General features: G+C 40.4%; 1 protein-coding gene across 1 annotated transcript in view; it reads left to right on the forward strand.

Annotated features, from left to right (window-relative positions):
* Positions 1-13,640, forward strand: part of ZNF830 (zinc finger protein 830) — a 132,947-nt gene extending 119,307 nt beyond the window's left edge. Inside the window, exon 10 of the mRNA XM_073678465.1 lies at positions 13,074-13,640. Within this exon, the coding sequence (XP_073534566.1) occupies positions 13,074-13,254 (181 nt within the window). The 3' untranslated portion in view covers positions 13,255-13,640. The remainder of the gene's footprint in view (positions 1-13,073) is intronic.
* Positions 13,641-23,669: the final 10,029 nt, after the last annotated feature.

The following is a 23,669-nucleotide window of genomic DNA, read 5'->3' on the forward strand; positions in this document are numbered from 1 at the left end:
GAGGGGACATATAGTAAGGCATTCATTTTGTTATAACATGTTGTAATATGACTGAACAAATTTATAAATGTAATGGCAAAGTAGTAACAAAAGTTAGCCTTACAATAACATACGTATAATAGTTCTCTCATGTTTGAACTTGATGGACCTAGGTCTATTTTCAACCTAAATAGCTTATGTAACACTATGCAATGACACTATCCCCGACGCATGTTTTGGTGCATTGCCTTCGTCTGGGTTTTTCTTACTCCTATTTCCCATTGTTGTACTCTTGATTGGACCATGATTATTTTTATACAATGTGGGCTCATTATTATCTTTTTGTCTCTCTGTTTCTTTGTTAACCAGGAAAATCATCCCACTTAAAGGGAAATGTGCTATTCAATAATAACTTCTTATTTACATCAGGTTTTTATGTTTAATTTTTTTTTAAATGTTTGACAATGTTTATCTTTAATTTTTATATCACATCACTGTCTGTATTTAAAAGAAAAAAAATATCTGCACTAAATACTATTCTTAATTCTAGACTCATACTTGTTCTTTCAGGAAAGCCACATGGTCATTAGCAACACTCAGAACACTACATGGTTGTACTGAAGTATATAATAAACATGCTCTCGTTAACTGCCATTGAAGTGACCAGTACGTTGTAGTGGCCAGTACAATGCGCCCAGTTCATGCTTCTGGAGACACGCACCCGTAAATTAGGCGAGCTCTCATTGCTATAGAAATGCCAAAACATGTGGACACTAGCTGCTGTTTAGGCACACTGTGGTGCTCAGAAGGGAGGGGAACATTTGGATTTGGGAGCACTGAATTTGTTTTGGTGGGCGAGGAACCATTTTGCCTTTCCAGAGCCTTTGTGCTACCAGTAATGTGGAAGCCCTGTATATTTCCGTTAACAGATGACAGACCTGAGGGGGGACTACCTCTTGAAGCTCATCAAGAGAATGCCAAGAGTGTGCAAAGCAGTCATCAAAGCAAAAGGTGGCTACTTTGAAGAACCTAGAATATAAGACATATTTTTAGTTGTTTCACACTTTTTTGTTAAGTATATAATTCCACATGTGTTAATTCATAGTTTTGATGCCTTCAGTGTGAATGTACAATTTTCATAATCATGAAAATACAGAAAAAGCTTTAAATGAGAAGGTGTGTCCAAACTTTTGGTCTGTACTGTATATAATATAATATATATTATTATTTATTTTTTATTTTTTTTTCTATTTTAGTGATTATTTCTAGTGTTTTTCTACCTGAAACTAATGCATTTATGTGAAGGCACTGTTTTGCTGCACTGTAATGCTGATTACGTCCATGACCTTTATTTTATAAATATGGGTTTACCCTCTTGACAGATTTGTTGTTGAAATTTTAAGTAAATGTGCCTCAGGTGCAGAGTGCAGACACTGCACTTACAGCTCTTCTGCCACTCTTTCCTATTTCTCGCCCGTAGCCTGTATCCTATCACTTCTTTCAGTAACCTGCCTATCCCGTTCCAAAATCCGGTGCAAGCTCTGCCATTACACTCAAGGCGATGAGTGGCACAGTAAGGTCCTAAAGAAAAAGACAGTCAGTGACTAGTGCGTACTCAATAGGGTGCAGATCGCGCCAGACACTGACCGTCTTCTTCATTAGGATGACTGACGCTGATAAAAGGTTGTCAAGATTATCACAGCCTGGGAAGGTCACGCAGAACCACCCTCTGTGATCTCTTAAACGAACAGCTCTCTGCTGCCCCCTATCGTTCGGACAATTACACAATTGGCCGATGATTAACGGAGGAGGCCGCAGGCTGTTTGTACTAACAGGCCGGTTATCGGAAAACTAACAGTGAGCGTATGGTATATACACCTCCGGATTCCTACACATGGAGTATGTGTATATGCCCCCCTACAATCGCCACTAACTCCTTGATAAGGCAAGACTACTCGCTGCTACCACCAGTTGTTTTGACAGGTTGACTGGAGGCCTGTTTCTGGAAGTGTATGGCTTTGAGGCGCAGTTTACAGACCAAAAGGAACAGAACTATTAAATGTTCTATTTAATCTAAAAGATGGCAGTGTTTTTGAAAAATATCCAAATGATTTTACAAAGGGGACAAAACAATACAGCATATACAGTTACAGAAAATAAAAGGGATTAACAAAAGAACTTACTACGCCTCTCTCGGAGACGAGTCAACTTAGTTGAAGGAGAGGTCTTCGCTTGGGGCCGTTCAGTAAACAAGTTTCTCGCATAGACTATATGTATCTCTCTTCACGAACACAGATCATAATTCGGCTTGATCTTTTATTAGTACCCGAGTTCCACTCCCGTGATGACCTCACATGGGATGGGTTGTGGGCTGTCCTCAGCCCTTCAGGATTTTATTAAATTCTCAGCTTCTGCAATAACTTCACTCCTGATGATCGCAGACGTTCGAGATCGCTGCCATATTTTTTATCTGAATTTTACCTTTCCCCAGAGGTCCAACGTGACATGGCTTGTATCAGTTATCTGGATACTGTGGATTTTGGGTTCATAAGCAGGGACTACAGTTATGAAAAACATGCATATTCTTCCCCTATTAGCCCTGAGGCCAAAAATGTATGTCTCCTCACAATCGGATTTATACAAACTTTGATGTTCCATATTTTCTTTTGGAGACATTGAGTCTGGCCTGGCTATTGTAAATATAATATTTCCTCTGAGGCAGCCCAGGTGTCATTCAGGTTATATTTCCTAGGGGCAAAGCTTCACAGATACCCTTTTGTTGTCCAACCCTCTGAAAAGACTTTTCCTGTCTCAATTATCTGCCTGTTATATAGTTTTTTGTCTATACTCAATATCGATACTCCTTAATACTACCAGGGTCTTTTGTCTTAAGAGGAGCTTTGTATTTTAACTAAGCTGGTTCACTATTCAATTTCCTACTTGTATTAGTCTTAATGTCTAAGTCTAGGAAATTGCAGCTATTGTTTCCTTACTGGAAATGAGAGAGGGGAGGAAAAAGGAGGGGGGGGGGCTGAGTGACTTCAGAGATTATTGATATTTTTATGACATAGGTATGAATGTAATCAGCACTAAAGCTCCTTTACATACAGTTAAATCCTGAAATATTTGGACAGAGACCAAATCTTCGTGATTTGGGCTCTGCATACCCCTTTTTATTTTAAGTGAAACAACTGAGAAGCAATTAAAGTGCAGACTTTCAAGTTTAATTATAGGGGTTGAACAAAAATATCCTGTGAAATTTTTAGGAATTGCAACCATTTTTCTTCAAAGCCTCCTCACTCCAGGTTCTCAAAAGTAATTGGACAAATTAACTGTACCATAAAAAAAATGTTCATTTTTAATACTTTGTAGACTATCCTTTGCAGGCAATGACTTCCTGAAGTCTAGAATCCATGGACTAAGCATGTTCAGATTGTATAGATAAAGGAGAGTGAGGACGTAGTCATGGCTGCTCCTGGACAAGCGGTGGATACCGTTTTCTATGCCTCCTTGCCTCTTGTACTGCTTTCTTTAATGGGCGTCTCTTTGACTGTGACACTATGTGCTCACTCTCCTTTATCTATACAATCTGCACATGCTGATGAAAGTTTCGCTGACCGAAACGTCTTTGTTTTTCTCACCTGTGCTGCACTGAAGAATAAAAAATGTATTTAAATTACTCAACTGGAGCGCCAAGTTCTGCTTACTAGAATCCATGGATGTCACCAAACTCTGTGTTTCCTAATTTGTGATGGTTTGCCAGGCCTGACTTGAGTTGTTGCTTGTTTGTGGGTGGTGTACTGCACATCAGCCTCCCATTCAATTGAATAGGAGTCGGATGTGCAGTACACCGCGGTGGCCACTACCAGTTGACGGCAGAGCCCCGTAGGCGAGCGCTTCCGGCCAGCAGCCGCCGCTGCCGGCACCGATGACAGAAGATCGGCGGGGCTGCTGCGTGCGGGGCCCCGACCGATCATACATTGATGCCCTATCCGTCGAACAGGGCATCAGTATAAAAGTAGTGGACGACTTCTTTACGTTTTTTCTTAAGCATGTGAAATGCATGCTTGAGCTTGGTGGCGTTGAGATCTGGTGATTTAATAGAGGCAGCTACATATTAAAAGAGCTGTAATGCCTAAACCCTTACTCCAGTTAGGATGCGAATACCCTCAAATTAAAGCTGAGAGTCTGGACTTTAAGCCCATATTGGTTATATAACTGTATCTTGAATATGGTTTGGTAAACAGCTAAAATGGCAAAACTTGTCACTGTCCAAATATTTCTGGACCTAACTGTAGATGACAGTAGTTCGGGGCAGAAAAACCTGATGACCAGTTCTCGTTAAATGTTACTGTCAATCACTAACAGTTTTATTGAAATTGCACAGTTGCCCCTAACACTTTTACAAGACCCAGTTGTGGGGTGCTGATTGTTTTGTCATTGTGGCTGCTGAAGGCCTCCATGGCAAGGGTTGCCAACTAGATTTTTTTTTCTTTTCTGGACAGCTAATCGAAAAATCGCTTACATCCAACATTTTTATGAAAACATTGGAAAACCATATGAAATCATTAAGATTTTAAGTGATATACAGGCCAAAACTCTGATATGACATTTATTGTCCACTAAAATAATTAGGGTATGTGCCCATGTTGAGTGTTTGCTTGCAGAAATTTCTGCAAGGTTTCTACATGTCTTGGCAGCAAAAACGCTGCGGAAGAAACGCGCGATGTTGGTGTGTTTTTGCATGCATTTTTTGCATGCTTTTTTTAAGCGTTTTTGTACAGCAATGAATGCTTTTTGGATCTAAATAAAGATATTTGAAAAAAGAAACGAGGCACATCGCTTTAACCCTTGGATTACCGTCGGACCTGGGGTGAGTATATTGGGTTAATTTAAATGATTAAACAGTGTATCTGTTTTATTTCAAATTAAGTGTTTTATTCTCTGTCTGTATGTTTATTTAACTCTTTACTTACAGGTTTAGTAATGAGGGTGTCTGGCTAACATTATCATTACTAAACATAGGGCTTGTTGTCAGCGACACCTAATCCCATTACTCCTAATCCCATTCAAATATGAAGTGCCATTTCTGGGGCAGCTGAGGGCTGCTATTTTTAGCCTAGGAAGGGGTCATTAGGCCAACGTGTTTCCTGGCTATTAAAAACGTCTCACAGCTGTTTTGTTAGCCTTTAGGGTATGTCCCCACAATCAGGAACCAGCAGCACTTTGGACGCAGCGTATGTTCGGTGCGTCCAAAACGCTGCATTCGATTGCCGCACTTGTTTTGTCACTACATGTGGATCCACATTTCAATCAGTCAAAATTTGCAGCGGAGACTAGCGTCTCCACTATAGAAATTGTCACGCTGCAGGTAAGTTTACGCAGCGTCAAAAGCAAGCACAGTGGACATGGGATTTCTTATAAATTAAATAAAATGAAGAATTAAATTTAAAAAAATTCCGTGGGCTACCAGGTCATTTTCATAATCAGCTGAGGGAAAGCCAGCCACTGGGGGCTGATATTACAAGCCAGGGAAGGGGCCATTAGCCAAAAATGTTCCCTGGCTATTAATAACAGCCTGCAGCTGTTTGATTAGCCTTTACTGGCTAGATTACAGGGGGACCACCTGGAAAAAATTACGTAGGGTCCCCCTATTAAATCTGACCAGCAAAGGCTAAACAGACAGCTGTGAGCTGATATTAATAGCTAATAATATCAGCCCTCAGCGGATCAGTAAGGTGTGCCAATTCTGGCGCTTAGCCTTGCTCTTCCCACTTGCCCTGATGCAGTGGCAAGTGGGATAATAGAGTTGGGGTTCATGTCAGCGTGTATTGACAGCTGACTGAAGCCAAGGTTAGCAATGGAGAGGTGTCTATAAGACGCCCCCATTACGAACTCCATAGTAATGGTTTTGAAATAAACACACGGCCAGAAAAAAACCTTTATTTGAAATAAAAGTCCACACGGTTTTACACATTTAAGAGTAAAAAACACAGTATACTCACCTAACGCCTAATCCCTTGAAGCCATTGTCCTTTGTAAAAAAAATAGAAAATAATAAACAACAAAAATACTCACACCCAATCCATTTGAAGCAGTTGTCAACTGTTAAAAAAACAAACATATCCCTCACCTGTCCGACGTGATGAAATAATCCACAGTTTACCACGAAGATCTGTATCCGTTCTAGAGCAGTCACATCAGCAGTCACTGATGTGGCTGTTCTAGAGGACAGCAGGCTGACACTGACACAGGAGTGTAATCGCTTCTGTGTCAATGCATAGTGCTGACCTGCCGAGAGAGAGGTCACCGGAGTTCAATCAGCTGATGAGCTCCAGTGACCTCACTTAAGGCACCACTGCTGCGTGAGATTTTTCTCACGCAGCGACAGTGCAGTAAGTTAGATCACCAGAGCATATCAGCTGATTGTACTCCGGTGACCTCACTCACAGCAGCTCAGAGCTTTATACTGCACAGGAGCGATCATGCTCCTGTCAGTGTATAGCCTGCTGCCGGGTGATCAGTCACCGTGGGACAATCGTGATTATGGCGGATAGGTGAGTATATTGTAGTTTATTATGTTTTTACAGGGGACAAGGGCATCGGGGATTAGACGTTAAGGTGAGTATATGTTTTTTTTTTTATATATTTAATTATGTAATTTTTCTTTCACTGTGAGCACAAGCGCCGGCTGATGACATCTCCTATCAGCGGCGTCTGTTCTCGCTGTTATCAGCGACAGACGTAGGCTGATGGGAGCAGTAGTCTCTCATCAGCTAACGCCTGTGACCCGCGATCAATTCTTTGTGCGTTTTTCCCGCGTTTTTTGACCCATTGACTTCAATTGAGTCAGTCAAATGTGCAGCAAATTCACAAACATTTTTATACCTGCGTTTTTGCTGCATATTTGACAGACTCAATTGAAGTCAATGCGTGTAAAACTCGGCAAAACTGCACAAAGAATTGACTTTTTGCAGATTTAAACGCACTGCAAATCCTGACAGAAAAATTCCTGATCATGTGTACAGCACTTCAGGATTCTAATTGGCCATGATGGCATAAGGATTCCCTAGTGTTTTTGACCCAATTCCGCATGAAAAAAATGCCGCAAAAACTCACCGTGTGCACATAGCCTTACAGTCATAGCAATTTATGCAAGTTTCCCTAGCTTCAAAAATATCATGGATGTGTCAAGGAGAAAAAAGTGCCCTATTTTTTACAGACCTGAATTACTGGATGGTTGGAAAACCTGCCCATTGTTGCTATCCTTGACCTCCTGTGATATCCAGTCTGTGGCTATGCTTTTAGTAGAATATCATTTTTTCTACATAATTCAAAACTGTATGATTACAGTGTACAAAGCAAGTGATGAAACAATCACAGGTTCAGATCCTTTAAAGGACTTAAAAATAGTGTAAAAAATACTTTAACCCCTTTCCGACATGTGCCGTACTATTACAACACATGTCTGGTCTCTCCCTTTGGTGCGGCCTCCGGCGCTGAGCCCGCACCTTTCCGGGGATATGACAGCTGATCTGTACTGCTGTCATGTGCCCCTAACAGCCCCTTGTGGAGTCGCGATCCACTCGCAGCTGTTAACTAGTTAAATGGCGCTGTCAATCCCTGACAGCGGCAGTTAACTCTCGCTTACCGGAAGCGTGTCACTAATCCCACCCATCGGTGCCCGTGTCACATGACCACGGGTCGCCGATGGGTTGGCATGACAACTCGGGGTCTGCAGGAGACCCTTGTGGTTGTCATTGCCAGGATACTATGAGCGCCGCCCAGCGGTCGGTTCTCATAGCTAGTGACCATTTCTGCTACACAGGCGATCTGATCATCGCAGCTTCGAGTCTCCCATGGAGAGTGTTGAAGCATGTGTAAAGTAAAAAAAAAAACAATGTTTTTAAAAATATAAAATATATATATATATATATATATATATATAACAGTTTAAATCACCCCCTTTTGCCCCATTCAAAATAAAATAAGAAAAAAAAATCAAATATACACATATTTGGTATCGCCACGTTCAGAATCGCAAGATCTATCAATATATGAAAAAAGTTAATCTGATCGGTAAACGGCGTAACGAGAAAAAAATTCAAAATGCCAAAATTATGTTTTTTGGTCGCTGCAACATTGCAATAAAGGGCGATCAAAACATCGAATCTACCACAAAATGGTATCAATAAAACATCAGCTCGGTGTGCAAAAAAATAGGCTCTCATCCGGCCCCAGATCCCGAAAAATGGAGACACTAAGGGTCTCAAAAAAAAAAAAAAAGAAAGAAAGAAGAAAAAACCCGCCATTTTCTAACAAGCTTGGGATTTTTTTTTCACCACTTACGGTACATAAAGATGAACTTATACATGTTTAGTATCTACAAACTCGTAATGACTTGGAGAATCTTAATGGCAGGTCAGTTTTACCATTTAGTGAACATGATTTTTTAAAGAAAAAAACAATTGTGGAATTGCAATTTCACCGCACTTGGAATTTTTTCCCGTTTTTCCACTACACAATATGGTTAAACCGTTGGTGTCGTTCAAAAGAACAACTTGTCTCGCAAAAAATAAGCCCTCACATGGCCATTTTGACGGAAAAATAAAAAAGTTATGGCTCTGGGAAGTAGGGGAGCAAAAAACAAAAACGCAAAAATGGAAAATGGCCCGGGGATGAAGGGGTTTAAAAATAAAAATTATAGAAACATTTAAATCTTTTTTCTAGTTTAAAAATAAAGTAGCATAAAAATAAGCATATTCTATACCGATTGGCGCATCCGTGCAACTCTGATCTATCAAAATATGAAATTAATTAACCCATATGGCAAAAATGTATAGATAAGAAAAAGAAATGTAAGAATTGTGTTCTTCTCATCCTTTAAAAAAAATAGCATTAAGAAGAGATGAAAACGTCAATAAGTACCCCAAATTTGTGTCAATGAAAACATGTTGATGACACACACCCCAAACCACACTAAAGTGAATGTGCACAAAAACAAAGAGCTCGTAGAAGCCAAGCAGTGCAAAATTAATGAAACCCAATTGCAAAAATGATTTTTACACCCAAATGCATACATTTTAAAAATCACTCCCATTAAACTCTTCTTTGTCACATGACTTGTATTCCGACTCCCGGATCAAATTGTGAACCAGGAGTCACTTTTACAGTGTAGGGCTATGGAGCCTTGTTTGTAACCCTCCAGAGGCTTACATAGTAAATGCACCTTCGGCTCACACACAAACCCCAGTGTGAGCCGGCAAGTCTAAATAAGTCATGGGACCCAGAAGAGGACCAGAGCGGTGCTGCTCTGGAATTTGGGGAAGACTATGATCGGTGAGTATACAGATATGTGCACACATTTCAGCTGATTTTTCTAAAGTAAAAAAAATAATGTTTGTAGGAAAAATTCTGCATAAAATACTCATTTTGAGGGCTTGCTCACACCACCGTGTGTACTCATTTTTCGGATCAATGCTATTTAACGGGTCAGTACTGATTACCGATTTTTTTCACTGATCAAATCTGTCTATGAATAAATTGCAGTATGCTGCAATTTCACTCAGAGATTGGAAACCACTCAGCTATGGCAAACATTACACTGCACTCTTATGACATCCCCAATTTCCGCGGACTACCACAGTGGAGAAGTTGGAGAGATTTTGTTCTCCATCTTCTCCTCACCTGTGCTACGATTCTCTGAAGCTCACACTGATCAGAGATTGATCGGAGTGTCATTACGATAATCGTTCCGATTCTCTGAGAGGAGAGACTAAACGATTGTTTGACTGTGGCCTTACTTCCGTTATTTTCCTGTTCATTTGAACAGGTGAAAAACACTGAAATAATTTACATGCTGCAGATTTCATAATCTTATTAAATTTGCTGGTACTGTACTTACTACACATACACTTAACCACACATTTACACACGTTTAGGCAATAAGTTTTATGGGAGTGCTTTTTTAAGCAAAAAAATGGTTTTCAAAGGTGGACAACTTCTTAAAAATGAAAAAAAAAAAAAGAACAAGTTTGATTTCGAAGTAATCATACTGACCCAGAATATCATCTTGCTAGGTCATTTTTACCGCATACTGAACGCTATAATGACAAATCGTAAAAAAAGTAATGACTGAATTGTTTTTTTTTTCACAAGAAAATAAACAATCATACTCGCCTCCTCTCTCCTCCAGCGCTGCATCCCGCTCTGCTGCCGACACTCTCACTGTGTGAGCCGCTCATGGCAGGGTGCACATGGCATCGCTGCCATGCGCCCTCACACAGTGAGGTGCTGTACCGGAATAGTCACTGCTTCCCACGCCGGGACTGTGTGCGTGGGGAGCAGTGACCATTCACTCTCTTCAATAACACGCACGCTGTAGTCGCAGTGCGGCTCCTGCTGCGCTCGGCGGTCAGTGTGCCCGCTATTAAAGACCATGAATATTCACTACAACCCATGGGAGTGGATTGTAATGAATATTCATGGTCTTTAATAGCGAGCACAAAGACCGGCGGCCGCAGCAGGAGTGTGCTCGCTATTAAGGAAAATGAATATTCATTGCCCTCCACGCCCATGGGAATATTCATTTTCTTTAGCAATGGGCACAGTGTAGTCTGGAGCAGGCGGCTGCTGTGTCCCGCTCTTCTGCTGCTACCGCTCCCCCCCCCCACACACCCACAGCCACAGAACATATGTTCGGACTATAAGACTCACCCCCCACTTTCCTCCAAAATTTGGGAGGAAAAAGTGCGTTTTATAGTCCGAAAAATACGGTACATGACAGGAAGGAGTTAATGATCTGGAATAGTGTTCATAAATTGAACTTCCCTTGCAGTGGGATTATTTTTCCGCCCATAAGGAAAAGATTGGAAATCTTCAGACCTGCTATATACACACGTGGTCAAAATTGTTGGTACCCCTCGTTTAATGAAAGAAAAACCCACAATGGTCACAGAAATAACTTGAATCTGACAAAAGTAATAATAAATTAAAAATCTATGGAAATGAACAAATGAAAGTCAGACATTTCTTTTCAACCCTGCTTCCACTGAGCTTTTAAAAAATTAAACTCATGAAAATAGGCCTGGACAGAAATGAGGGTACCCCTGAAAATAATGTGACAAAAGGGACATGTTAAATCAAGTTGTGTCCACTAATTAGCATCACAGGTGTAATCAGTCAGTGGGTCTGTATATAGGGCTACAGATACTCACTGTGCTGTTTGGTGACCTGGTGTGTACCACACTCAACATGGACCAGAGGAAGCAAAGGAAAGAGTTGTCTCAGGAGATTAGAAAGAAAATTAGAGACAAGCATGTTAAAGGTAAAGGTTATAAGACCATCTCCAAGCAGCTTGATGTTCCTGTGACTACAGTTGCACATATTATTCAGAAATTTAAGACCCATGGGACTGTAGCCAACCTTCCTGGACGTGGCCGCAGGAGGAAAATTGATGACAAATCAAAGAGACGGATAATACGAATGGTAACGAAAGAGCCCTTGATAACTTCTAAAGAGATTAAAGGTGAACTTCAAGCTCAAGGAACATCAGTGTCAGATCGCACCATCCGTCGTTGTTTGATCCAAAGTGGACTTCTTGGGAGACGACCAAGGAGAACACCATTGTTGAAAAAAAAATCATAAAAAAGCCAAACTGGAATTTGCCAAACTACATGTTGACAAGCCACAAAGCTTCTGGGAGAATGACCTATGGAGAGATGAGGCAAAAATGGAAGTTTTTGGCAAGGCACATCAGCTGTATGTTCACAGACGGAAAAATGAAGCATATTAAGAAACGAATACTGTCCCTACTGTGAAACATGGAGGAGGCTCTGTTATGTTCTTGGGCTGCTTTGCTGCATCTGGCGCAGGGTACAATGAAATGTAAGACTATCAAGGGATTCTAGAGAGAAATGTGCTGCCCAGTGTCAGAAAGGTTGGTCTCAGTCGCAGGTCATGGGTCTTGCAACAGGATAATGACCCAAAACACACAGCTAAAAACACCCAAGAATGGCTAAGAGGAAAACATTGGACTATTCTGAAGTGGCCTTCTATGAGCCCTGACCTAAATCCTATGGAGCATCTTTGGAAAGAGCTGAAACATGCCGTCTGGAGAAGGCAACCTTCAAACACGAGACAACTGGAGCAGTTTGCTCATGAGGAGTGGGCCAAAATACCTGTCGAGAGGTGCAGAAGTCTCATTGACAGTTACAGGAATCGTTTGATTGCAGCAAAAATAATATTGCAACAACAAAATATTAAGCTAAGGGTACCATCAGTTCTGTCCAGGCCTATTTCGTGAGTTTAATTTTTTTTTTAAAGTTCTGTGGAAGCAGGGTTGAAAAGCAATGTTTGACTTTCATTTGTTCATTTTCATAGATTTTTAATTTATTATTACTTTTGTCAAATTCAACTTATTTCTGTGACAATTGTGGGTTTTTCTTTCATTAAACGAGGGGTACCAACAATTTTGACCACTTGTGTACTTCATGTCAAATCATGTATTTTTTCCTTTCCAAGCAGTTTGTGGTGACTCTTCCAATCCGTTGTGCTCCAGTATATATCCAGCATATACACATTTAATAGCATACACATGTATGTAATCACTTACATGTTTTGAGTTAGTCACATTAACCCCTCTGCTACCTCAAACAGCTGGGAACAGTTTCTTACCGCCTCCCCTTTTTTTGATATCTGAAAATGAGTTCTGTCCTATAGTCATATTGATGGTACCCCATATTTAACTTCTTCGTTGGTTAGTGTGATCACGTGCGTATGGTCACACCCTTACCTGTATCATTTTTATCTAACATACTTTATTGTCTTCATGGATTTTTATGATAAACTATTTCTTTCCCTCTTGTTTGGGCTGCTGACTTCAAAATGCCATATTTTTGTTCCATTATAAAGATTGGAGGACTTATCAGTACATGTAGTTTTCCTATTAAAGGTATTGTTTTTGTAGGCTATATACATCCTATAGTCGAGTGTGTCCAAAAACTATGCATGGTAATAAGGTTGACTTTACCATAATTATTAATTTGCCTGTTTTGTTAGGTAACTTACTATATTTCCTTTGTTCTGCCTTCTAGTGAATGCTACCGTCGAATTGAACACTTGAGAAATCGTAAGGATGTTCTGCACAATACACTGATAGATGGTGTAAAAGAAAAATCCTGCAAACATGAGGATGATGATATTGGAAGTGATGACGAAGATATTCTGCCAAAAATGCTTACACAGAGCTGGCGGGAGAAGGGTGTTTTCCATTAGACAGAAATTATTCTTCTTTCTCTAAAGACCTTTATATTACTGATGGTTCTTCACATCTCAGCTTCATCAAAAGGCAAAAGTTCACATTTGGAGTACCCTTAGTATCTTCAGTATTACTATGCAAGCTATTCCTGCTTATGTAATTTAAAGATCTTGCATTTTAGGGGAAATCCTTAGTCCCTTCGGTTTACATGGATTTTTGAATAAGGAAACTCCTCCCTGCCTTCCAAGGCCTCCAATTCTTGTCGGCTAATATTTTGATTTTGTCTCCCAATTTGGCAAATGTTGTTTTTTTTATATTGGATTCAAAATTGGTTTCTAAAGTATCTTATAACTATTTTGTATAGTTGTGGATTATTGAATTAAATAAAATTCTGGGTTAGTAATATTGATATTCACTCTTGTTTGTATATTTTACATAGTTGTAAATTTTCCTTTAAGATTCTGAAATATTTAGAGCAATTGCATAATGGTGCTAATAGTGTGCACATGGAGGGTAAGTATATGTGAAAATAATTAAAAGTATTAATTAGTTTTAGCAAGCTAGTTGTTCTGATTTAATTTATTTTTCTCAAGTTTTAAAACCATGTATGTAATTGTAAATGACAGTGGTTATTACCTTTTAAATATACATATTTTGTAAAAAAAAAAAAAGGATACAGTTTATAGTTATCAGTACCAGTTTTAATTCTATTTGCTAATGTATACAGATATTAAAAAGTGTATATTATACTGACCTCTACTGATAATATGAAACTATAGACCTAACAACAATTATGTTATAGATCTAGTTACTATTACAGTTAATATTATTTATAAAACAATTACCGTATATTCCGGCGTATAAGACGACCTGGTGTATAAGACGACCCCCCTACTTTCCTGTTAAAATATAGAGTTTAGGATATATTCACCGTATAAGACTACCCCTTTTCCAACGCATACCAAACACCGGTAAAAATTAAAAAAAAACAGATTTGAATTTAACATGGTCCTTTTTTAATTTAAATTCTTATGACATGCAGGTATATAGCAGGAAAACTGTCACTCATAAACATATTAAAATAGGGGGGACCCCACGTCATTTTTTGGGGGGGTCCCCCATTCTAATAGCTAGTAAAGGCTAGGTATTCAGCTGGGGGCTGATATTAGTAGCCTGGGAAGCTCCGTGGGTATTACCCTCTTCCCAGACTTCAAACATCTGCCCCAGCCGTCTGCTTAACCTCCGCTAGAGACTATAATGATGGTGGATCCCACGCCAATTTTCTTTTTAAAAAATCCTTTATTTTAACACTAAATGACAATTGAGGGGTTAATAAAGATGCAGTCCCTAAATTATTATTAATTTTGTAATTAATTTTTCCCAAAAATGTTGACGTGGGCTTCGCCACATTTTTGTGTCCAGCCAGGTACAGCAGGCAGGAACGGGCTGCCCCCAACCACCAGCTGCCTATTTGTACCTGGCCGGACACAACAATATAGGGAAGCCCTTTTTTTTTTAATTATTTCATGAAATAATTAAAAAAAAAAGACGTGGGGCTTCGCCCTATTTTTGTGTCCAGCCAGGTACAACTAGGCAGCTGGGGGCTGGAATCTGCAGCGCAGGGAGACCCAAGCTTTCTGGGCCCCCCCCCGCTGCAAATTGCAGTCCGCAGCCACCCCGGAAAATGGCGCGTTCATAGAAGCGCCATCTTCTGGCGCTGTACCCAACTCATCCAGGGCCCTGGTGCGGTGGCTCACTGGGTAATAAAGGGGTTAGGGCCAGCTTGGCATTATCAGCTGGCCCTAAGCCCGAAATTCATGGGGTCACGCCAATATTAGACATGACCACCATGAATTTCTAGTAAAGTAATTAAAAAAAACACAACACCCAGAATAAAGTCCTTTAATTGAAATAAAGACACAATTTTTTAATGTTCTAAATTAAACCATACTTACCATCACGCCCATTCCAGCTGAAGCCAACGATCTCCTGCAATAAAAGTAAAATAATAAAGCAACCTCATCCTTACCTCTCCATGGTTCCCAGGACCGGTCCAGCTCTGCTACATTCACATGACAGGCTGGACCGCAGCAGAACGCTGCCGTTCAGCTTGCCATGCGGCAGACACTGAGAAGCGCAGGCATGCTTGTGCTCCTCAGTGTCTGACTGTGACGGCATCCAGATGAGCCGAGTTCATGTCCAATGAACTCGGCTCACCTCATGCACGTCACTGACAGCGTGGGAAAATTCTCCTGCTCCCCGCATGCGCAGTAGAAGTTTCCCACGCTGTCAGTGACGGACGTCCAGGAGGTGAGCTGAGTTCATTGTCGGCTCATCTTTATGCCGTCACAGCCAGACACTGAGGAGCGCAAGCATGCCTGCGCTTCTCAGTGTCTGCGGGATGACAGGCTGGATGGCGGCGTTCTGCTGCGGTCCAGCCTGTCATCTCGATGTAGCAGAGCTGGAGCTGTCCTGGGAACCATGGAAAGGTAAGGATGAGGTTGGTTTATTATTTTTCTTTTATTGCAGGAGATCGTTGGCTTCAGCTGGAATGGGTGTGGTGGTAAGTATGGTTTAATTTAGAACAATAAAGAATTGTGTCTTTATTTCAATTAAAGGACTTTATTCTGGGTGTTTGTGTTTTTTTTAACTTTGACTATGGGGTTAGTAATGGGGGTGTCTTATAGACGCCTCTCCATTACTAACCTGGGCTTGATGTCAGCTGGCATTATAAGCTGACATCAACCCCAGCCCTATTACCCCCTGCCACCGCACCAGGGCAGCGTGGAAGAGCGAGGCTAAGTGCCAGAATTGGCGCATCCTATGGATGCGCCATTTCTGGGGCGGCTGACGGCTGGTGTTTCTAGCCTGGGAGGGGGCCAATATTCATGGCTCCCTTCCTGGGCTATTAATATCAGCCCCCAGCTGTCTGCCTAGCCTTTGCTAGCTATTAAATTAGGGGGGACCCCACGTCATTTTTTTGGGGGGGTCCCCCATTTTAATAGCTAGTAAAGGCTAGGTATTCAGCTGGGGGCTGATATTAGTAGCCTGGGAAGCTCCGTGGGTATTACCCCCTTCCCAGGCTTCAAACATCTGCCCCAGCTGTCTGCTTAACCTCCGCTAGAGCCTAAAATTAAGGGGAACCCCACGCCAATTTTTTTTTAAATAAATCCTTTATTTTAACACTATATGACAAGTACAGTAACCAACACTATCACTGTACTTCATATATATGTGACTGACATGTTTCTATCTATCTAATCTATGTGTGAAGCTCTATTCTGTCTGTTATAAATTGTCGGGTACCGCTGCTGAATTGCCGGCCGGCTTTTTTAAAGAGACGGTGCATGAAAACACTATTATTTGTTTTAATAAATCCTTTACACTAAATGACAAGTACAGTAAGCAACACTGTCACTGTACTTCATATATATGTGACTGACATGTTTCTATCTATCTAATCTATGTGTGATACTCTATTCTTTCTATTCTAAATTGTCGGGTGCCGGCTTATGCCGCTGCTGAATTGCCGGCTTTTCATATATTGTCACAGAAGCGATGCGAACTTCCCTGCTCCGGACACAGCGCAGCGCTTCTGTGACAAGTGAAAGCTGTCGGCACAGAAGTCCTGCGCTGTGTCCGGAGCTGGGAATACGCAGCGATGTGTCAGTTTCAGCACAGAAGCGCTGACTGTCTGGACCTACCGCCGCCGTATTTTAACTCCCTCCACCTTATATTAACTCCGACATGGCAGGGATACGGCCACGGCAGCTTATTAACACCCCCAGAGTATCCCCGCATGTCAATTTCTGAAAGTTCAAAAGCATTACCGGCGTATAAGACGACCCCAGACTAGACAGAAGATTTTTCAGTCTTCAAAAGTCGTCTTATACGCCGGAATATACGGTATGTTATAGATCTAGTTACTATTACAGTTAATATTATTTATAAAACAATTATGTTATAGATCTAGTTACTATTACAGTTAATATTATTTATAATTGTGATCAACATTGGCACCCCTGAATATCAAGTCCATCATGTATAATATGTATATCCTTGAATAAAGTGTTTATCCAAACTGCTTGGATATAGATAATCATAATTTTGATAAAAAAAAAGCACAAGACCCAAAAATAGCAAAATGAAAACTTGACCGGAGCAAAGTATATAAAGTTGAAAACCATTCCAGGAAACAATTAATGCCACCTTTGTTCTGTTTGAAACAAAGGACGAAATCAGACTAACCTTTCATTAAAGGGTTTGTTCAGTCTCATAAGAAAAGTCTGCAGTCATTCCATATGACTGCAGAAAGACAAATCGTGGCTATTTCTGGTGTGCATGCTGTCACAATTCCCAGGTATTTCCCATGCGAGTGAGTAGTCACCGAACCACGTATAAGCGGTCACATGCCGACTAGACTCAGCCAGTTTCTGTCAGTTCTCTTCTATTGAGAGAAGCACAGGAGTCTAGTCATCTGGTTACATCAGGAAGGATGAATCCAGCTCCACGGAATAAAATAGATTCCTTTATTATTGAATGACTTCAAAAGTGAAAAAAATTAAAAACGACACATAGCAAAGCTATGATGATGACTCCATAGTCAGGAAGCCGACTTGGCGGTTAGGAGATCAACGTGTTTCTGGTGTGATTCACCCTTAATTTTGTTTTTATGAACGAAATCATGATTAACTGGATATAAATATATTTTTCATACTGAGTTTGAATATACTTTCAGAATTTTTCAATTACGCAAGATTTTTTGTGACAAATATTTCAAGTTTTATGGAAATATAAAAACTACTTTTGTAGTTATTATATGAAATGGAGCTTAACTAGAAATTTTTGATGGTTTGCGGGAATATTTTGCTTTCGTGTAGTGTGTCTGAATGGTCCATCAATAGTCAGCTAGCATACTGGTGCTCCACTTGCCTTGGTACCTCCGTTCCATCGTAGAAATTTGCTGATGAACACGCTCCACCGTATTTGGTCACTGACAGCACTAACATTTTCTGGAAAGAAGTCCAGGTGGGAGTCCAGTAAATGAAGTTCTAAGGACATGTTGCATCCTATAGCTTGGTATGATTTCACAAAATTTGGTAGGCTTTCACTATATCACCGTAGTTTTCTGCTTTATGATTTCAAGAAAAGAAGAGACATGTTTGAAGGACAGTAAGACTACTTTTTGCAATGGATTTAACAGTTACTGAAATTGTTCATCGTCCATCACCTATCTTATTTGTGGCTCTCTTTATATGCCTTCAGTCTGTTTTGCAGCACTAACTTTGTGTAATTTAGATTTCAAATTGTATAACTGCAGCAGAATTTTTATTTATTTATTTTACTCACCATTAATTCCAAAGCACTTTACAGAAATTATAAGCATTATCCCCATTGGGGCTTACAATCTAGATTCCCTGTTAGTATGTCTTTTGAGTGTGAGAGGAAACTGGAGAACCGGAGGAAACCCACGCTAACACGGGGAGAACATACAAACTCCTTGCAGATATTGTCCTTGGTGGGATTTGAATCTAGGACTCCAGCGCTGCAAGGCTGCAGTGCTAACCACTGAGCCACCGTGCTGTCCGTTATCAAGTTCTTGTATGAATTGCTTCATCAATCCTAGTCTAATATGCAGTGTAGGTAAATATACTTTTTCAGGATTCACTAAAGGTACATTTGACACATTTTTTGTTCAGGAACAAGATATTCACATTTAGGCCATTGTTTTCAAATATAGTGAGACTCCCTATCCCTGCTATCCCATACACATAAGAAACAGCAGAATTTAGTGATCACATGTTGTAGTCCAAGCAATAAAGCTAAATTTTCATACTGGATTTTTTCTAACAGCAGTTTTATATTTTCTTATGTCTCTTTCATATCAGCAGCATGCGCAACAGGTATTGACGGGCGGTTATTACCATGATGCAAAAGAACGGCCTTCAAAATAACTTTTGATGAGTCTGTGAACAACTGCCACTCATCTGCCCCCTGTTGATGTCCAAGGGCCTCCATATCAGAACAAACATTATTACAAAAACTATGCCTTTTTCGTCAGAGAAATAGTTTTTGGAATTACTCTCTGGGCTACGATACCTGCATATACTCAGGTCTTCGCGGAGTAGATTCCATCCTTTAAGCTTGGAACTTAGAAGCTCTGATTGTTTAGACAAGTCTAAATTACGGAAAAGGTCGTTCAGATCTTCTTGAGATAAGAAGTGAGGTTCTGATGAACAACTTGCTTCGAAAGTAGGATCGCTTCTCACATTGCTGTTTGCTTCCTCTTCAGTGTGAGTAAGGTCAATGTCAGAGCTGTCATTTTCGGCCACAAAATTGGTCACTTGGATACAGGAAGCTCTTCGCTATGTAAGACAGACCTCTTATCCAAGTATCTTCAGCATGCTTTGTTAATATGTTTGATTCCCTGCGGCTGCATGTTTTGCGGCGGTAGACAGCCGCAACACATGCGGGGATTGCCTGTTTGTTAGGCATTTCCCTCCTGTGTTGCGTTTGTCTACCGCCGCAAAGCATGCAGCCACAGGGAATCAAACATATTAGAGCATGCCGAAGATACTCTCGTAAGACCGAACATGCTCGGATAGCACGTTATCCGAGCACGTTCACTCATCACTAGAAATTAACTGTATATTTATTTTTATATGTGATTCCTTTAATGTTCATTAAGCAGAAATAGCCATCTGTTTAAATGTTCCTTCGATTCCCTCCAAACCAAAGGAATGGCAAATGGCATATGATGTGGACCATTTTTCCAACCAGTAGAAGTCTAACACAAGATAAACAGCATATATGTGTTGTCCAGTACTGTTTGAGATCACCAACTTTACACTCGAAATAAAGCTCATAAAACTTTTTTTTTTTATATATACAAGTGGCGTAAAATTTTGTCTCTGACTCTTGAACGTCAGTGTACCACACACATAACAGAAATTATCCTGATGACTTAACACTTTCACACGCCAAGCCTGTTTTCACCTTCATGGCCAGGCCAAATTTTACAATTCTGTCCAATGTCACTTTATGTGGTAATAACTCTGGAACGCTTAGACGGATCCCGCTGATTCTGAGATTGTTTTTTCATTACATATTGTATTTCATGATAGTGATAAAACTTCTTCGATATGACTTGCGATTATTTGTGAAAAAATTGGAAATTTGGCGAATAGTTAGAAAATTTTGCAATTTTGAAATTTTTAATTTTTATACTCTTAAGCCAGAGAGTTATGTCACACAAAATAGTTAGTAAATTACATTTCCCACATGTCTACTTTACATCTGCACAATTATTGAAACATTTTTTTTTTTGTTAGGAAGTTAGAAGGGTTAAAAGTTGACCAGCAATTTCTCATTTTTTTCAACAAAATGTATAAAACCATTTTTTTAGGGGCCACCTCACATTTGAAGTGACTTTGAGGGGCCTATATGACAGAAAATACCCAAAATTTACACCATTCTAAAAGTTGCGCCCCCCAAGGTGCTCAAAACCACATTCAAGCAGTGTGTAAGGAAAAAATGAACATTTCACTTTTTTCCCCAAATTTTTTATTTTAGACCCAATTTTTTTTTTATTTTCGCAAGGGTAATAGTAGAAAATCAACCCAAAATTTTCTGTTCAATTTCTCGTGAGCACACCGATAGCCCATATGTGTGGGAAAACTACTGTTTGGGCGCAGAGCAGGGCTTGGAAGGGATGGAGTACCGCTTGACTTTTTGAATGCAAAATAGCGGAAGTCATGACTCATTTGGAGCGCCCCTGATGTGCCTAAACGGTGGAAACCCCCACAAGTGACCCCATTATGGAAACTAGATCTCTCAATGAATGTATCCTAGATGTGTGGTGAGCACCTTGAACCCTCAGGTGTTTCACAGAAGTTTATAACGTTGAGCTGTGAAAATAAAAAAAATCGAATTTTTCCCACAAAAATGTTTTTAGCCCCAATTTTTTTGTATTCACAAGTGTTACAGGAGAAATTTTACCATACAATTTGCTGTGAAATTTCTCCTGAGTACACTGATACTCCATATGTAGTCAAAAAACTACTTTTGAGGCACAGTGCAAAGCTCAGAAGGGAAGAAGCACCATATTGTATGTCATATTTTGCTGGACTGGTTTGTGGGTGCCATGTCATATTGGCAGAGCCCCTGAGTAGGCAGAAGAGCAGAAACCCTCCCAGCCCCCCCCCAAAAAAGTGATGTAATTTTTTCAAACTGCACCTCTCAATGTATTCATCTAGGGGTGCAGTGAGCATGTTGACATCACATGTGCCTCACTGAAATTTATACCATTGGGCGGTGAAGAAAGAATGATTACATTTTTACCACTAAAATGTTGTTTTAGCCCCCAATTCTTAATTTTTATAAGGGCTAATAGGAAAAATTGACCTTTCAGTTTGTTGTGCAATTTTTCCTGATTGCGCCAATACCCTACATGTAATCGGGAACTACTTTTTAGGCACAGTGCAAAACTCAGAAGAAGAAGCATCATATTATAGTGCAGATTTTACTACTATTGTTGGCGGGTGCCATGACCCACTGGGAGAGCCCCTGAGATGCCAGAACTGCAGAACCTCCCATAAGTGACCCCATTTTACAAGCTACACCTATCAATGAATTCATCGAAGGATGCAGTGATCATATTGACAACACCGGTGTGTCACAGAATTTTAGACCATTGGTCAGTGAAGTAAAGAAAAAATAATTACATTTTTACCACAAAAATTTGTTGTGTCCCAGATTTTACATTTTCACAAAAGGGAATGGGTAAAAATGGCAGCAGGAAATACATGAGGAAGGGAGCATATACTAACATATATAAAATATAACTTTTAATGATAACAATTAAAAGACCTGAGAATAAAAGCAATGTGACGGCCACATAAAACCTAATAAATTAATTAAAGTGCTTGTGCTCAAAATATACCAGTGCTCTAAGGTAAGAAATGGGTTGGTCTCACCATATGAAGTTCACTCCATAAACAGTGGGCTTGAAGACCAGGAGCCAAAAGCAAATCTGTGTGTATGGGGGGGAAGGTGGGAGTCCAGCAAATCCTACAAACCCCTGTCGTACCCCTGCATTGCTCCTGCCCTCAAAAGGTCAGTCTCCAAGTGTGAGACTGTTAGGTTATAGCCCACTGTTCGAAAAACTTGTCCCACATGTAGATGTATTTATTCCTGCGTGTTTCTACCTACATGTGGAGGGATTCCTCAAGGGATTATAAAGGTCATGGGTACGTCATGTCAGAACCTAGATAATAAGTGTGGTCCACACAGAAGAAAAAATGCGTAGGTGTAATTACATCTAGATGTGGGACAAGTTTTTCTAACGGTGGGCTATACCCTAGCAGTCTCACACTTGGGGACTGCCCTTGTGAGGGCAGGAGCATTGCAGGGGCACAACATGGGTTTGTAGGATTTGCTGGACCCCCCCCTCCTCTTCCGCCTATACACACAGATTTGCTTTTGGCTCCTGGTCCTCAAGTCCGCTATTTATGGAGTGAACTTCATATGGTGAGACCAAACCATTTTTTACCTTAGAGCACTGGTATATTTTGAGCACAAGCACTTTATTAATACATTATTTTTTTTGTGGTCGTCATATGGTTTTTATTCTAAGGTCTTTTAATTGTTATCATTAAAACGTATATTTTATATATGTTTGTATATGCTCTCTCCCTGCTGTATTTCCTACCATTGACATTGAGAAATTTTTTGAGGACAGTTCAACTCACTGTACTTTTGCTGACCACATTCTTAAAAATGGCAGCAAAATTTGTCACACAATTTCTGCTGAATGTGGAAATACCCCATATCTGGCTGTACAGTACTGCTTAGCCACACGGCTAGACTCTGGAGGGACGGAGCGCTATTTCCCTCCTGGAGCGCAGATTTTTCTAGGATAGTTTGCAGACTACATCTACAAAGCCCCGGAGTGCTAGCAGATTTTTCTAGGATAGTTTGCAGACTACATCTACAAAGCCCCGGAGTGCTAGAAGAGCAGAGTACTCCCGTCAAGTGACCCCATTTTGAAAATTCTACCCGTTTGGGAATTTATCTCCAAGTGTAGTGATGATTTTTAGCTCCATGGATGTTTTCCAGAAAATGGCAGCAGTGGATGTTGCTGAGTGAAAATTGCAAATCTGCTATTGTACAGTCTCTATATTGTAATGCCCAGTACGTTATGCCCAGCTCATGCTTCTGGAGACACGCACCCGTAAATTAGATGGGCTCTCATCGCTACAGAAATTCCAAACCTGTGGATGCTAAATGTGGTTTAGACACACTGTGGGACTCAGAAGTGAGGGGGGCATTTGGATTTGGGAGTGCAGAATTCGCTGGATTTCTTTTGGGGGGGGCGAGGAGCTCTAGTGCTTGTCCAGAGCCTTTGTACTACCAGTAACGTGGAAGTCCTCTA

The sequence above is a fragment of the Phyllobates terribilis genome, unplaced genomic scaffold (assembly GCF_046119375.1).
Source record: "Phyllobates terribilis strain yellow unplaced genomic scaffold, ASM4611937v1 Scaffold_4__5_contigs__length_816908805, whole genome shotgun sequence".
Lineage (NCBI taxonomy): Eukaryota > Metazoa > Chordata > Amphibia > Anura > Dendrobatidae > Phyllobates > Phyllobates terribilis.